This window comes from Pipistrellus kuhlii, unplaced genomic scaffold (assembly GCF_014108245.1).
Source record: "Pipistrellus kuhlii isolate mPipKuh1 unplaced genomic scaffold, mPipKuh1.p scaffold_m20_p_9, whole genome shotgun sequence".
Taxonomy (NCBI): Eukaryota; Metazoa; Chordata; class Mammalia; order Chiroptera; family Vespertilionidae; genus Pipistrellus; species Pipistrellus kuhlii.
Genome location: NW_023425595.1, coordinates 10,787,571 through 10,805,849, shown reverse-complemented (window position 1 = coordinate 10,805,849; position 18,279 = coordinate 10,787,571). Strand labels below are relative to the sequence as shown.

The 18,279-nt window shown below is 35.1% G+C and overlaps 2 protein-coding genes across 2 annotated transcripts; one reads left to right on the top strand and one right to left on the bottom strand.

Annotated features, from left to right (window-relative positions):
- Nucleotides 1-1,101: 1,101 nt before the first annotated feature.
- On the bottom strand, nucleotides 1,102-2,040 carry LOC118713094 (olfactory receptor 5AS1). Its single transcript, XM_036427457.1, has one exon. The coding sequence runs from the start codon at nucleotides 2,038-2,040 to the stop codon at nucleotides 1,102-1,104; it is 939 nt and encodes a 312-aa protein (XP_036283350.1).
- Nucleotides 2,041-10,044: 8,004 nt separating this feature from the next.
- LOC118712620 (olfactory receptor 5F1) lies at nucleotides 10,045-10,989 on the top strand. Its single transcript, XM_036426547.1, has one exon. The coding sequence runs from the start codon at nucleotides 10,045-10,047 to the stop codon at nucleotides 10,987-10,989; it is 945 nt and encodes a 314-aa protein (XP_036282440.1).
- Nucleotides 10,990-18,279: the final 7,290 nt, after the last annotated feature.

Below are 18,279 nucleotides of genomic sequence, written 5' to 3'. Positions count from 1 at the left end.
AAGCACAGCAAGAGTGCAGGAAAGTTCAACCTGTCTCTGTGGCACAAACTACCTTCTTACACTCTCAACTCACCCCCTTCCTTCCAATTTCCTAACTGCCCTCCCCTGCAGAAGGACAAATGGGGCATAGCCCCAAGGTAATCTTTTATGGTTTACAAATACGTTGTGGTTTATTTATTTTAAACTAACTTATTTTGTAAGAAATGAATTGTAACTCTTAGATAAATAAGTCACTATTAAAGAAGCTGATCTGCTTCTTTATGCAACCTTATGTCCCTTAACACAATGGAAGAATGACTAGAATTCAGCTCATTAATGTTTTTTGTGTTTTTTTTAAGAACATACAGTACACTAAAATTTAAGAGAACAATTCAAAAATAATCCATATGCCAGGTGCTACACAGGTATTGGAAAATAAACCAAAGTATTTATTCCCTGCTGCCAAGAAACTTCTAATATGTGTAGGTCAATGTTCACCTTCAATACAAGATAATAAAGAATATAATGAATCAGAGAAATACAAATACCATAGGATCTCATTAATATGTGGAATCTCATTAACACAATAAAATGATGAACAAAATGGAACCAGAAGCATGAATACATGGAACAGACAGGCCATTCCCTGAGGGAAGCAGGTGGAGGTAACTGGATAATGAAGGTGCAGGGATTAGCAAAAGAGCATATATGCATACCCCATGGACAAGGACAATAGTGTAGTGAAGGCCAAGGGAGGGAGAAGCAGGAGTGGGTGGAGAAGGGCAAAGGGGGGAAACAGAGGAACACCTGCAATAATGTCAACATCAAAAATTTTTAATTAAAAATAATAATATAATGAATCAGAATACAAAGCTTTATGAGAATACTAGTTGAAGAGTAAATATTATTTAATTCAGGAATGTTTCACAGAGTAGAATATTTTAGAGAGAACATTTCCATAAGAGGATGAAAGCATTTTAAAGGAGTGAAAATGGTAAGTTATCTTTATTTCTGGAAGTAAATTTAAAATAGTTGACACAAGTTGTTCATGGCATAATCATCAAGCTGATATTGGAAGGGCAGGCTATGCTTTAAATATTTTTCAGTGATTGAAATTCTCATTCATTTGAAAGTCCAGTGTCTTGCTAATAGCTTTTGGAGGGCATTTTTTACATCTTTGTTTCTGAAGCTATAGATTATGGGGTTAAACATGGGGAAAACAACAGTATAAAACACTGCAACTACCTTATCAGTGTTTAGGGAATAGCTGGTGGTGGGACGTAGGTACATAAACAGGAGAGTTCCATAGAATAAGGTGACCGCTATGAGATGGGAAGCACAGGTGGAGAATGTTTTGCTTCTGCCATCTGAGGACTTGATGCTCAAAACAGTGCTAAGGATACGAAAGTAAGAGATAAATATGACCACGAAAGTGCTGGTCTGAATGAAACCACATAAGACAAAGAGCAGAAGCTCATTGATATGGGTGTCTGTACATGATAAAGCCAGGAGAGGCGGGATATCACAGAAAAAGTGGTTGACAATATTGGAGCCACAAAATGGCAGCATGAATGTGAGGCAGACATGTACCATCGAAGTCATACTTCCACTGAGGTAGGCCAGCATGATGAGGCAGACACAGACTCTGCTAGACATGAGGGTAGGATAGAGCAGTGGGTTACAGATGGCTGCATAGCGGTCATATGCCATTGCTGCCAGGATGAGGCACTCAGCATCAGCAAAACAACCAAAGAAAAACATTTGCAAGGCACAGCCATAGAGAGAGATGCTTCTTCTGGATGCTAAGAAATTCACCAGCATTTTAGGAGTGATTGCTGTAGAATAGCTGATATCTAAGAAAGACAAGTTGCTGAGAAAATAATACATGGGGGTTTGCAAGCTTGGGTTGATGTTATATAGGATTATTAGACCCACATTTCCCACCACAGTTAGTGTATATACTATGAAAAATGCCAAGAATAATGTGATTCTGAGAGGTAGATAATCTGTGAATCCAACAAATAGGAACTCAGTTGGCATGGTATAATTACTCTCCAACATCTTCTTGGTTTTCTTCTTCCCATCCAAAATAGATGGTGTTGGAATACGTGAGTTGACATGAATCAATAAATCAAGAATATCTTTATTCTCCCTTCTAAGGAAACAAATAGAAGCACAATAAAATTATAGTCATGACATTCTGTTTAATAGATTTGGTTTGTTTTTATTTTTGTCATTTTATTTATTTTTAATATATGTTTTACTGTTGATAGAATTACAGATATTTCTCATTTCCCCTCCTGTCTTCCTCTACCCAGCCCTTACCCACACCCTCAGGTCTTCACTACCCTATTCCCCATGTCCATGGGCTATGCATATTAATATATGTTTGTTGTTTTATCTCTTCTCATCCCCCCAACTGACATCAAGCTAAATCAGTGTTTTACCCCAAAATGTAGACATACAATGTCTGTAGATTCTACTATGTTTTAAAAATAAAATATATTTTAATAACCACTGCATTTTTAATTATTAAAAGTGTGTACATTTTGGGGGTAACTTGTACTATTATATTGGCAGAGTCCTTTTTTAAAATTGTTTAAAGTATTACATATAGTAGTACATATATCTCCTTTTTATTTCCCATTGACTTTCCCCCAGCCTTCCCTACTCGCTGTCACATATCCTCATCCCACTTCCCCCAGTGTCTTGTGTCCATTGGTTGTGCTTATATGGCCTCACTTCTTACCCAAAGTACTATAGTGTCTATGGTGTTGAAATATTTTCTATTGCTGTAAGAATATTATATTATTTTAAAATAAAAAAAATGTTAATGCTGAAAGAACCTCAGCAATTATCTAATTTATTCTTTTCCCCCTTATTTTTCAGATTGGGTGACTAGGTCACATTCACAACATCATTCAACAATTGACATGTTTACTAGTGATTTAAATCTGTGTGTATCTTTTTTCCATAAATGAGTAATGGGATCAAAGTTCAACTTTCTTTCTTTGAGTGTCCATGAAATTAAAACTGTTTAGAGGGTTTGTTGATTAAGACACTAAAATCCCAGAATATTTTATTTCTCTTGAAGGATTCATGCCTCACTACTTTGAGCTAAAATCAGTATAATCTCCTAAAAGAAGATGAGCCCACTGATTTCCAAGAAAATTTCATCTGACAAAGCTGTTGTTGTGCCCTTGAGTGGATTTTTATTTGCTATGCTATTTGAAGTATGACTAAGTATGAAGTATAAGTATCTCTCTTCTCTTCCAATGGCATTGTGCAATAGTGGCTAAACACACATAGGCAAAAGTAAGTTTAACCTCAGATGCCATATCTAATGTTATACAAGTCATTGAACTTCTTTATGAACTTCTAAATTTCTTTGTTTTGTTTAACTTGCGTAATAATATACTATAAGGCTAAGACCAGGATTAAACTAGATAACATAGCACTATTTCCAGGGCTCATTATATTATAGATATATTAAAATGCATCAATTATCTATTATTAATACCATTATAATTATTGATGTTAACATCTGATTTGAAAATCATAAGTTCCCTGACAGTTGTAGAAATGTTGTGCATTTATTTGTTATGATTTTAAATATACTTGATTTGCTTATGACTTAATAAAGTCATTTTGATCTACTTGTATGACTTGTGACATTATTTTGATCTATAGTAAGTACTCACTTATCATAGATAAGTTCTTGAAATTTGAGGGAAATGAAGTAAAACAAAACCAGTTTTGCCCTAGCTTACTTGATATGAACAAGGTTAAATTCCTACAGGGTCACATCAACATTACTATAAAATGATGCTGAACAAAATAGTGTTATTAGAGGACCTGCTGTGTTTATGGTTTAAATAAAGTTATTCTGATCAAAAGGTGTGTGTTTTTTGTTTTTGTTTTTTTGAGGAGGTCATGTGAGGATGATGTCATTCAAATTATTGTGCTATTGAGTAGTTATTGATATAAACAGATTGAGGAGCCACTATGACATAATGAACTTTTAAATTTCAGATACCAAGAGTTCATGAGGACTTACTGAGTGTTTGGTCTTGGCAAGACTACTCTTTGCTGACCAACATAGCTCTCCATACACCTTAGGACATTAGTTCCTATCATGTCAAGACTAGTCTTAGTTGGCAGCAAAGACATGAATCAGTCTCATGAAGGAGATCATTTTGCCTGCCAACACCAGTACCTCTCTTCTGATAGGAGAGTATTAAGCTCTAGCAACAAAGGATTTCCATTAATGCTGACAGCCAGACATCAGTGCTTATGTGGCTTAGCTGACTTCTCCGAGAGCCAACTTGTGCACAGGTACACGGCAACTAACATTAGACTTTATTTCTTTTATTTCCCCTTTGCCTAGAAAAATAGCATAGAGAATCTATCATTAGTTTGGAGTAGTTTATTTATGTTGACTCATTAGAGATATTATCCTATATGCTATTGGCTTGTGAAATCTTTTTGTTATGAATTACAATTCCCACAGAGAACTTGCATTTAAAAAATGGCAAAGATGATCTAAGTCTTTGAGCATAACTATACCTCAGACAAAACATGGAACAAACATAACATAGGCATACTCTCTTTGCCCATGGAGACTAAGGTTTATCCTGCTGATGAAATTTAGCTTAATTCATTTAGCTTACTCAGTTTCATTAGAGCATTAGGCACAGTCAGTTTCCCCCTCATAACAATAAGGAACACGATGAATCAAACAGTGAATTTTGGAAACTGTCATGATTATGGTTAGGTTAGAATTATGGCCCCTCACCATCTTATACCCACTTCTCCATCCTACAGAGTCAATGAAGACACATGCTATCTAAGGCAATATTATCTGTGACACTCACACAAGATATTTTGTTGATGCTTTAATCAGTCACTTACCTCAGTATCATCTAGAATTTTGAATTATAGGATTTATTTTGGATAAGACACTGGCAACATTTTCTCTCTAGTTATGGAGCAATAGCATAGTGAGTCCATCTTGTAATATATCTTATAAGGAATGAGTATTTATCACGTAGTTTGTGACAAGTGGGACATTGCCCCAAGATAATCCATAACCCCAGAAGGACTTTGGATAAACAATTACTTTTGTTCCAGTGAAGTGGCTTGAATTCTTTATTTTAAATGAGAAAGATAATGAACTAACTGTAAAGTGGCAAGTTACAATATAATATATGTCTCCTTCACTGAAGATCTTTGATTAAAAAACATCAACAACAAAAATCCTTAAATTATACCACCAAAGAAAAAGATGTATCCTGTAGATTCTATCATCTCTATCAGATACTTAAAGACACCTTAGGGCATGCTTTTAGTTATGTGATGGAGTTCTAAATTATAAGCTCAATGCTATTAAGAAGAATCCAAGGAACCCTAATTTTTGTTTGTTTCTCAATTATCTGAGTGAGTACAAGGAAATATGTCTTGAATGATCAGATATTTGAGTGAGAGCTATGACAAAATAAAGCCACCTGGATTTGAATATTAGTTTTGTCATTTCACAACTATGAGACATTGAGCTACCTATTTAATTTTACTTTTATTAATTTGTAAATTGTGAATAATTGACCACTATCAGATTCTTGTGTTGATTGAGATAACACATGTAAATACTTAGCACCTTGTTTAGCTGATTTTATTCATTTAATGACTATTAGCTTTCTTTTGCAATTATACAATTATAGCAATAAAATATGTATTTATCTCACTTAAATAAAATAGAAAATCATTAACAAGTAGGATTTTCCAATGAACTCAGTAAATTAATACTTAACAGTAAAAAAATAATCAATGCAATTCACTATAATGTCATTCTAAAAAAAACAATCATATCAGTGGATGAAGAAACAATTATTTAAAATAATAAACGTTTAATCATAACAAAATATTTTAGCAAATTAAAAACAGAATTATCACTTCTGAACTTGATAAAGGGAATATACAAAAACCTATAGCTAATATATTTAATGACAAAATGAATCAATGTTTTCCTTCAATACAGTAAACAAGCTATGGATATCTGCTTCCTCACCACTTCCATTTTGCATGGTACTGATGGTTCTACCAGTGCAAAAGACAAAAAAGAAAAATCAAACTAATGAAAAAAATGAATAAAGTTTGGAAGGGAGAAAAATAACACATTAATTCCAAAATTTAAATATATGAAATACCCTTTGTAGTAGTATCAAAACATGAAACACATAGGGGTAAGTATAATGAAATATGTATGAGAACTATATACAGCAAAATATTATCAGCAACAAAATAATGATGAGGGAAATTTAAAAGCTCTATAAATGAAGAAATATAATGTGCTTATGGTCTGGAAGACTCATTACTGTTAAGATATCTACTGTCTCCTAATTGATCTACAAATACAAAGTAATACTGATTAAGTCCCAGCAATCCTTTTGTAGAAATTTATAACCCAAAACTTAGTAGTAAATTTAAAGAACTATGCCGAAACCGGTTTGGCTCAATGGTAGAGCGTTGGTTGTGGACTGAAAGGTCCCAGGTTCGATTCCGATCAAGGGCATGTACATTGGTTGTGGGCACATCCCCGGTAGGGGGTGTGCTGGAGGCAGCTGGTCGATGTTTCTCTCTCACCGACGGTTCTAGCTCTCTATCTCTCTCCCTTCCTCTCTGTAAAATATCAATAAAATATATTTAAAAAAATAAAGAACTAAAAACAGCCAAAATCTTGGGGAAAAAATATTGTAACAGATACTATCTGATTTCAAATGCATTATGAAGCTACAGCAATCAAGCCAGTAATCAAGAATAGTATAAAAAGTTTAGAAATTGACCAAACATATATGGTCAAATAAATTTTACAAAAAAGTAAATCTATTAAAAAAGAATAGTGTTTTTGGGGGAAAAAAAAACATTAGGACATCAATTAGACATTAATTTGCAAGATGAAAAGGGGAAGAAAAAAAAAGGAGAGTGGCCAGAGCTGTCTGTAAGGGGTATAATGGAAGTTATTAAACTGCATGAAGTATTCTGTGCTGATGTGATGGTTATAAAACAATAGGTGTTTGTCAAAACTCACCAAACTGTCCACCTAAAAACAGAGGTAATTTACTCTAAGATACCTCTGGTACAATAAACCTAAAAAAAGTAAGTTTCCAACTTATTTAATAATTTTTAGTTGAAATTTTTTATTTATTATTATTTCTGCTTCTTCTTTAAATAACCTTTTTTAAAATTTTAATTTATAATCTCTTTTTCAGTAAATTCAACCTCCTTTCTTAGCCCTGTTTTACTTATACTTTAATAATATTATTCTCTTCTTTCTTTATAACATTCTGTACTTCCCCTACTATAACTCACTATGCTGATTTTCTTTCTGTCTCTCTTAATTCACATTTCTGGGATCTCAATTACAAATTATTTTTTAAGTATGTTCATATTTTAAGTTGTGAAGTTTCATACATTAGTAAATAAATATTATATATTTGTTAGATGCCAAAAGGAGCAGATTTTTAAGGCTTAAGGTTAGGAACTTTGCAAATCAAGTTTTAAAACAATATTTAACATAATATATCGATAACAGATTTTTCTTCACATGCAGAGATACTTTAACTACTTTGAAGTTTGGAAGATTAGATTTGCTAGAAGATACACACTGAAAAGTATACATACAAGTACATATATGATATACACATGTGTGTATTGTGTAATCTAATTGACTAAATAAAATGTTAAATGAAATAGGACAGGGAACTTAAGTTGCTAGGTATTCACTCTTTCCTACAAAATTGTTTTCAGATTGACTCTCCCACTCCCTAACAGTTTGTTCACTGAAAAAAGCATTTAATAGCTCTATGTCTTGCTTCCCTCATCTATAAAATATGTAACATAATAATGCCAACCACATTGTAGAGGTGAACTGAAAATTCAAATGAAAAATTGTGATATAGTATTTCATGACTGCATATGCATTCTCTATGCAAATAAATGCATCTGTCTCTCAATGTGGTTTATTTTACATTGTTTTATTTGTGAATTGAGATATAGAAAATCTATAATTTTACCCCCTTGGAGGATAAGAATTATAGATAATAATTGCAGAAAAATAACACAATTTTTAAATCATAAAAAAGAAATTCATTTTTTTATTCAATGTCCTATTTGCTCAGGATATAGGCTCTTTTTCATTGTTGATAATATTACAGGTGTCCCTCAGTCATCTCCACCCCACACACGCACAGCCTCCCTCCTTCAAAACTCTGCCCTAACCCAGGACTTCACCACATAATTGTTTGTGTTTATTGGTTATGCATATATGCCCATTATTTCTTTGGTTAATTTCTTCTCATCTCCCCTCATCCCTGTCCTGAGATATGTCAGTCAGTTCCATGCATCCATGCCAGGAGATCTGTTTTGTTTGTCATTTATTATGTCCATTAAATTCCACATTTAATTAAAATTATGTGATAGTTGTCATTCAACATAATATCCTCCAGGTCCATCCATACTGTCACAAAAGTTAGTGGTTTTGCTTTAAACATTGTACAATGAATATTAGTTTTATCTTCTCATTAATTTCACTCCAGAACAGGGTTGGATTAAAGACGAAGTTTTCCAGACAAAGGGAGGGTTATAAATACACACACAAATACACACTCACAAACATACTGCATACACTGGAAGGGAGAAGAAGAATTTAGTAGTGGGCTATGTTCTTTTGGAAGCATCTAAAAACACAAAAAGATGGGCAATGTAAATAGGCATTTTTTTTTACATTGGCAAAGTCTTTAAAGTAATACAGAGATTAGGAGCCATCTGATGATGCAATGTTTGGTTCCACATACCTGCCTATGATCTTATTTTATTTTCCTTTGAGACTGAAAGTTTCTGCCTCTGGAGATTTGACTACACAATTAAACAATACAACTTAGTCTCTGTGGTCACCCAATTTTCTTCCAGGAAAACAAAATAAAAGTGGAGCAACATGTATTTTCTCAGAAGGTGTCTCAAATTTTTACAAAGAGGTCATTCAAACTTTCACTGCATTCCCTCTCATTTAAAAGTAAAAAATTTCTTTAAAAACATTTTATTTTTAGCTTCAACTGAGAAATGCTGATTAAAAAAAGAGAGATAATGAAAACCATAGACTACACAGGTAAGACAATGGGAAGACAGTGGTAAGGATTTGGTGCTGTTATTCACCAAAATGAACAGGTAGCATGTGCTACAATATGGCATTATTTTGATAACGTAAATTGTAAGTAGAATAATAATTTGAGAGAACATCACAAAGTCAGTCTTTAGGATTGAAGGAAGTCAAAAATTGGCTATTTGAAATTGTCACTATTTTTCTGCTTAGAATACATGAGAACTACTTTTTGGAGGCAATGAATGAATTGGGGAGTTGGAGAATAAACAGAGTGGTGTTGAGGGAAAATGTATCTGAGCCAAAACTACATACTAGTTTAGAAATTGGAATTACACTTTAACAAGAATATCTGTATCCTTCACATTTTGGATATGGGATGATAGGAAAAAATAGAACTCCAAATGTTGGTTGCATTTATAGAAACTTAAGTGAAGTATGTGGAATTGAACAGTAATTTATTGAGAGGCCTACAACCCAGGTTCAATGCAGACAATTGATTAATAAATTCAAAGGCTTGTCTATTTGTCTACTAATTTTCTCTAACTTCAGTTATTATATTTACTATGCTATCTTACTTTTTTCCATTTGTGAATGTCCTCATTAAAATTTCTACTGTACTTGTAAACTTATCAAAACTGAGACATTCAACTAGGCTGGCATGGCTCAGTGGTTGAGCATCAACTTATGAACCAGGAGGTCATGGTTTGATTCCCAATCAGAGCATATGCCAATTACAGGCTCAATCCCTAGAAGGGATTGTGCAAGATGTAGCCATTCAAATATTCTCTGTCATCATTGATGTTTCTATCTCTCTAGCCTCTACCTTCTTCTTTGAAATCAATAAAAATATTTTATTAAAAAAAAGAGACATTCAACTTAATATGAGCTTAAGCAAACTATATGTGTAATACATGATGAGAACTAATTATACTTTGGTGACCGAATTCATCCTGCTGGGATTAGCAGACACGTTGGAGCTACAGATTATCCTCTTTGTGCTCTTTTTTGCCATTTATACACTGACAGTTTCGGGGAATGTTGGAATGATCCTCTTAATCAGGGCTGATTCCAGACTCCACACACCCATGTATTTCTTCCTGGCTAACCTGTCCTTTGTGGATGTTTGTTATTCATCCACCATCACCCCAAAGATGCTGGTGGATCTATTGTCAGAGAAGAAAACCATCTCCTTTGCTGGCTGCTTTCTGCAGCTGTACTTCTTTATCGCCTTGGCCACAACTGAATGCATCCTCTTTGGCTTAATGGCCTATGACCGGTATGTGGCCATATGCAACCCTCTACTGTACCCCTTGGTCATGACCAGGACAGTCTGCCTTAAAATGGCAGCAGGAGCTTTGTCAGCAGGACTGCTGAACTCTATGGTACACACAAGTTATATAAGCAATTTGCCTTTCTGCAGTTCCAATGTCATCCACCACTTCTTCTGTGACTGCCCTCCTCTCTTCAAGCTCTCGTGTTCTGACACACGCCTGAATGAGAGCATCATTTCTACTTTTGTTGGAGTAAATCTGGTGGGCGTTCTGCTGGTCATTCTCACCTCCTACTCCTACATTCTCTATTCCATCTTTCGCATGCATTCAGGGGAGGGGAGACACAAAGCTTTCTCAACGTGTGTCTCCCACTTGACAGCCATAATTCTGTTCTATACTACCATTATATATACTTACCTGAGACCAACAACCAGCTACTCCCTGGGTCAGGACAAAGTGGCTTCCGTGTTCTACACGGTGGTGATCCCCATGTTGAACCCTCTCATCTACAGCCTCAGGAATAAGGAAGTGAAGAAGGCTTTATGGAATGTAATCACCAGGAAAAGGATCCCTTCATTTCTGTGATTGTTTGCTTAATTTTCTGAACCTAGAAGAGTATTTAAGCAATTTGCAAATCCTATTCAAGCCTAAGTTTTTCATGAGAATATTTCTAATTATGCCCTTTACTATACAAGTATATTAGCAAACTTCTATAAAACCATGAAATGTTTATGTAATCATATTGTGTCTTCCTGACTCCTAAATAATAAGGCCTGTTTGTAATAAAATATTACCTAATGAAACAAAGATATTGGGTGTTTAGAGACAAAAGTCACGATATCCAATAAAACTAGCTATAGTAAACATTGGTAATTGCACATTTATATTTTTCTTATTATTCTTTTTTCACAATTTGTGATTTCTAAGAGAATACTATCTATTACTTGTGAAATTTTGTTAAATTGAAAATGTTATCCATTTTTAAATATTGAATTGTTTCCTGGAAAAATATTTAAATTTCAAGATTACAATTTTTACCACTATAAACTCCCCAGCTTTTATTTTTTTCATTACACATATATACACACACATATATTCTTTAAATAGTAAGTCTGATTTTGTGGAAAAGTGTAATTTGAGAATACCACTGTCTGGTTAGAATATTTCAGTTACCACCTTCATTTCCTTTTCTTCTCCTTAAAAATTTCCAATTCTCTCACTTCCTCTCCATCAAACTGACACACACACAGTAATCCACACACATACACATTTGGCTGCTGCAAAGTTTACTCCACAAAGACTTAAAGTGATGAATGTGCCACATATTACTTACTATAGCTCATGGATTTCTTACAAATGGAAATACTCTATAAATTTCTATAAATACTAATAAATTTAATAAAATATATTAAAATAAACCTTATTATTAAAACTTAAAAAGTGTGATTTGAGAAAACTGCTGTTTGGTTAGAATGTTCCAGTTACTACCTCCATTTCCTTCCCTTCTCCTCAATTATTTGAGGAGAATAGGAAAATGTTTGGAAGATGAATCTACTTTGAGATTTGGGATTTTAGACATATATTTTAAGATGTGTTCTCTATTCTCTAATTCAGTTTTTCTACATTTAATTCATCTCATTTAAAAGATCTACTGAGATTATCAACTTTGGGAGTTATTGTCTTTAATGATGTTTCTTACTTTTTAATTCATTAAATATAAGCTTCTTATATAAATTTCATTTCTGAAAACCATTAATATTTCAAAAAATTATTTTTATCATATGTTCTTGCTTATTGTTCAATAAATTTATATGAAAAATTTTGCAATTTTTTACACTCCTTAACTCAAAAAAAATTAAATTATAAAAGCATTAAGACCTCTAGCTGTATTGGCTCAGTGTGTAGAGCATCAGCCTGCAGACCAAGTCTTATTCCAGTCAAGGACATATACCTCAATTGCAGTCTCCTCTCCGGCCCAGGCCCTGGTCAGGGCTCATGCAGAAGGCAACCAATAGATGTGTTTTTCTCACATCTATATTTTTCTCTGTCTTTCCCTCTCTCTAAAATCAATGGAAAAAATATCCTCAGGTGAAGATTAAGAAAAAAAAAAGAAAAGCATTAAGAGACTTGTAATTTTTATATTGGGTATATGTGTGATTTTTATCATTCTGTTATTTCTTCTGTCTGTGACAATATTTATAAAAACCTCCCCTATGCCGAGACCGGTTTGGCTCAATGGATAGACTCAGCACATGTGTCAAACACAAGGCCTGCGGGCCAAATCCGTTCCGCCAGGCCTTGCAATGTGGCCCGCACCGCGCTGTCATCGCTGCACTCCGCTGCGTTTCCATCACAATGACAGTTTATGACTGTTCAGTAAACCATTCGGCCCGCGATTTAGGCTGGATTTTAGATTTTGGCCCCTTCTCTGATTGAGTTCGACACCCCTAGGATAGAGCGTTGGCTTGGGGACTGAAGGGACCCGGGTTCGATTCCGGTCAAGGGCATGTACCTTGGTTGCGGGCATATCTCCAGTAGGGGGTGTGCAAGAGGCAGCTGATCGATGACTCTCTCTCATCGATGTTTCTAGCTCTCTATCTCTCTCCCTTCCTCTCTGTACAAAATCAATAAAATATATTTAAAAAACAAAAAAACAAAAACCTCCCCTATGAAGGTAATGTTCATTTTGCCTTTTTGCAATACTATCTCCACTGCTTCTGGTTTTTATATTTCTAGGCTTTTATTTTACTGAAATGTTTACTGTTACTATATTCCCCAAATATACATATATCAATCAATGTTTTGCTTTATTCAATAGTTTTGGGTAATTTACTTATTAACATTAATGAATTTTGAAATGTATGACTTTAGGCTATGTTTTAATCAATATATTTATCAGTAATTAGATGAGGCCAAAGAGAGAATAGCTCTCAAAACCAGTGACCAAGTTAGAAAGTATGCAAGCAAGCTGAAAGGAGTAAAATAATCAATATTCAAGAGTCACAAATTCAAATAAACAACTGAATATAATCCTTTGCAGACAGAGCCCTGCATTTTGGCAGAAAAATAGGAGTATAGTTTTATGTAATAATATAAAAATAATGTTAAATTTAGTTTGTAGATTGTACAGTAATATGGGCATTGTAACTTTCATTGATCTATTATAAATGGGAGGAGAGGGCATATATATTGAAAACAATAATTAGGTAAAGGCTGGATCTAAGATTAAGTGAAATCATATTCCCATTTAACTCCACAGTAATCAAGTAAAATCAAATGTATGTGTTAATTGATAGTCGCTAAGTTTCAATAAACAGAAATAAATATTATGTTCAAGAGGCCATGCTTAAGTGGTTGGGTGCAGGGCAAAAAAATCAAATACAAAGTAGCTGAATTGATGTGAGAATATATACTCTCTATGGGAGTAATGTGCAAAAAAACTTACTTGAAAAAATGCAGTTTTATTGAAATATATAGCTTAATAGAAACATTATTAAATAGTCATATCAGAAATGTATGGAATGCATGTCGAATAGAATGTGTAGATCAGAAAGCAGAAATGTGAATCTGTGTTGCTAATTTTAGATATAACTTACTGCTTTAGCTGAGAAATGGAAATGTATTATCTTTAGGGTTTTCTTAAGTTTTTGTGATTAAATCCTGTTGTGGAAACATTGCATATATCCGTGAACTACCCTTAAATCTTGAAGAGTCCTTGGTATATTTCAGCCACTATCAAAACTGATTGCATCAAGAACTGAAGAAAGAGGTGATGAGTATTGTCCAAATGATTTTGAGGTTTTGCAAACAGATCACCCTGATGGAGATGTGTGTGAAAAACTCTGAGTGTCTGGATTGAGCTCCAAACCCTCAACCTCCTGAAATTATAAGGTCATATTACCATGTGTAGTTCAATAAACCAATGTAATAAAATATGATGTACTGGCTATGTTTGTGTTGAGGGTGTGTCAGATTCATTAATACACCGGGAAGAGAAATAGAAAGATGAAAAAGGTACAGGCTTAGAGAGGATATATCAATAAAAGCTTTATTTATAAAGCTGAAAAACATAATGATCAGCATAAACATGTTAAAGTTGAGGTTTTATTTAACAAATCATCACGCCTAAATCATGTGCTACTTAAGAGGATTGTGTGTTAGAATAAGCTGTGTGATGTTTTTGGTAACAGGTAGTAAAAAAGAAAAATAAATAAACAGCATACTTAAAGAGTGAGTGATAAATTATATCCACGGCTGAGTGTAATGACATCACTTTATTCTCTATTAAGCACATTAATTCTATATAATAAAAGGGTTGTATGTAAATTGACCAAATGGTGGAACAACTGGTAGCTGTGATGTGCACAGACCACCCAGGGGGCAGATTCTCACCGCAGGAGCTGCAGACTTGTGGTCAGTGTGCTCTCCCAGTGGGAGTGCAGTTCAGTCAGAAGCTGGGCTGACTGCTGACAAGCACAGCAGCAGTGGCAGGAACCTCTCCCACCTCCAGGCAGGGCTAAAAATGTAAGGGTGCCGGTCAGTCTGACATCCCCCAAGAGCTCCAGGATTGTGAAAGTGCACAGGCCGGGCTGAGGGAACCCCCCTTCAGTGCTCGAATGGCGTGCACTGGGCCTCTAGTATGTAAATAAAGTTGAGTCCCTGAGAGCAGATTTTGTCCAAAGGGTTGATTCCAGTGTAGGGACAACAGACATCTTGTGATTTGTCCCTTGTTAATATCACTGTCTTTATTAAAACTGCAGGCTGTGACTCCATTCTGCTCACCTTCTTGGTCAATAGCAGTATTGTTCCTGTCAAGGATATTTCATTTTGTCTTCAGGAATGTTTTTAGCAAAAACTGTTTACCCTTGCGTGGATTCAAATTGATTTCTGACATTGCATTCTTGCATTTATAAGTGGCGTTAGGAAAAAAGCATCAGGACCAATAACAATGCATTTGCACATTGCTACTTACTCTGAGATCTGCAATTTACTAAAATATTTTAAAAGATACTGAATTAACTAGAATCCAACAACATTGGGCTTAGTTATACATTATGCAACATAGAATGCCATTATAGCTAAACAACTTTGAGCAAGCAAAAAGAGCAAAGGTGGAGACATCACACTTCCTGATTTCAAACTACAGGGTAGGGCAAAAGTAGTTTTACAGTTGTTCATTTTGGAAAATAATACAATAAGTAATAAGTCATAATGCAAAAATAAACTGAGTTTTTCATACTCAAACTGTAAATTACTTTTACCCTACCCTGTATATTACAAAACTGAGCAAGCAAAAGAGTATTGTATTGGCATTCAAATAGGCACATAGAACAGTGGAACAAAATAGAAATTCCATAAATAAACAAGGACACCAACAACACAGAAGGGGGGGAAATGGTCTCTTCAATAAATGGTTCTATAACCACATGCAAAAAAAAAAAAGTTGAATTTCTATTTTATACCACTCACAAAAATTAAATTGAAATGTATTAAGGACATTTATATTACAACATATAAAAAATCAACTCAAATTAGATTAATGACTTAAATATCTAATGAGAGGTTAATATTCAAATATCTCTATAATATAGAGCAGGGTGTACAGACTGATCATGACCAAAGGCTGACCATCTGGAAATCAGAGCTGAGTTGTCATGGTGACACAGCACTGACTACAGCAGCTGCAGACTGGATGACCCAGCACTGACTGCTGAGGGAGCTGTGCATCAGGCTCAGAAAGAGACCTGAAGAGAGAAGCAGGGGCTGATCTGTAGTGTGTCTGAAAGCTTTTAACCAGTACTTGCCTTTCTCTTTCCCTCCAAGCCTGGCCAGCAGCCCTGCCTCCATGTCTCTTTGATGATGGGCCCAGAGATACTGGCTGGCATAGAAACTAGCCAATCAGAACCAAATTTGCATCAACTGTGAGGACACAGTGACTGCCTAGGAGGTGGAGCTTTTGGCACTGACTGGCATAGAAACTGACCAATTAGAACCAAATTGGCCAGCCTAGGAGGGCCATTGAGGGCAAGATCAGGCCAGCAGGAGAGGGCAGTTGAAGGTAATCAAGCAAGCAGAGGCAATTAAGGGTGATCAGGCAGGCAGGCAGGGTGAGCAGTTAGGAGCCAGCAGTTCTAGATTGTGATGTCTGACTGCTAGTTTAGGCCTGGTCAGAATCAGGCATAGGCCAGGCTGGGGAAACCTACCCACCCCCCCCATCAGTGCATGAATTTCATGAACCAGGCCTCTAATATATATATATATATATATATATATATATATATATATATATATATATATATATCATAAAACTCAATAGGAAAAAAAATCACAGTAACTGAAGGGTTCGGAGTGGGCTAGGGTCATACATATATCATTGGGTCATATGAAATGAGGCCATAATGTATCAGAAAAAAATTTATTCCAGGCACCCCATGCAGGTAGGTTAAGTCTGACAAAAAGAAGTGAGCCAGAAGAGAGAGAGAGAGAGAGAGAGAGAGAGAGAGAGAGAGAGAGAGAGAATTGTAATAATCTGAATAATAAAGATTTATTTAAAAATCACTGAAACTGGTTTGGTTTGGCTCAGTGGATAGAGCATCGGCCTGCAGACAAAAAGGTCCCAGGTTTGATTCCGGTCAAGGGCATATACCTTGGTTGCGGGTGTGCAAAAGACAGCTGATCATTGATTCTCTCTCATCGATGTTTCTAACTCACTATCCCCTCTTTCTTCCTCTCTGTAAAAAATCAATAAAATATATTTTTTAAATAAAAAATAAATAAACGAAGTCAGCAGTGACTGAAGGAAGACAAAGATGTTTATTAATCCTTGCTGGCTGTTCTGTCCCATGCCAGGTGTCTAGTCATTATCTGGGCTATGCGGTGTTAAAGGCTACAAGCTTTCTGCAAAATATCTGCTAAGCACATTAAGTTTTCTGCGCTCCATTTTATTCTCTTTAACCCTTACAGTAACTATATTTAAAAATGGGAAAAGGACCTAAATAGACATTGGAAGATGACCCAGTTCACATGATTTTGGTGCCTCACTAGACATGTGGGTAAAGGACATCGATAATGACTAATATGTTATATTTTCTAATGTGGCTGTTTTTTTAATATATTATTTCTTTTTTAAAATATGTTTTATGGTTTTCAGAGAGGAAGGGTGAGACAGAGAGATATAAACATCAATGATGAGAGAGAATCATTGATAGACTGCCTCCTGCATGCCCCTTATTGGGAATAAACCCACAACCTGAGCATGTGTTCTGAACAGGAATCAAACCATGACCCCCTGGCTCATAGGTTGATGCTAAAACGCTAAGCCACAGTGGCTGGGCATGGCTGGTTTTATGTATGACAAAATTTAGAATCATAGCAGAAGAAAATCCTATGACCACTGCTTACAATAAATATACGGCTACACTCCTGGTCTTGGCCACTATCATCCCTCACATGGATTATTACAACCACTTCCTAACTCATGTCTCTGCTTCCACCCTTTCCCTCACTAATGTACTTTGTGTTCTTCTTTCATACCACCTTTCAAACATTTTACTCACTTCCTGCAATGTAAGAAACACAATTTATATCGTTAATGATTTTGAAAGATGCAATGACATGGTTGTACATTATGGAGTCCCTGAAAAGCCCATGTGTTCTATGTAGATTGCTTCATGGTTGGAGCTGGAGATGCACCAGTAAGTAATAAGACAAATGCCCTGAAACCATGGACTTTATGAAAGAAAAAGAAGACAAGATATGGAAAAAAAAATTAAATGTAGTATGATAAGGGGGAAATAGAGAGCATTACATTTGAAATATTTAGCTTTGCCGAAACTGGTTTGGCTCAATGGATAGAGTGTCGGCTTGGGGACTGAA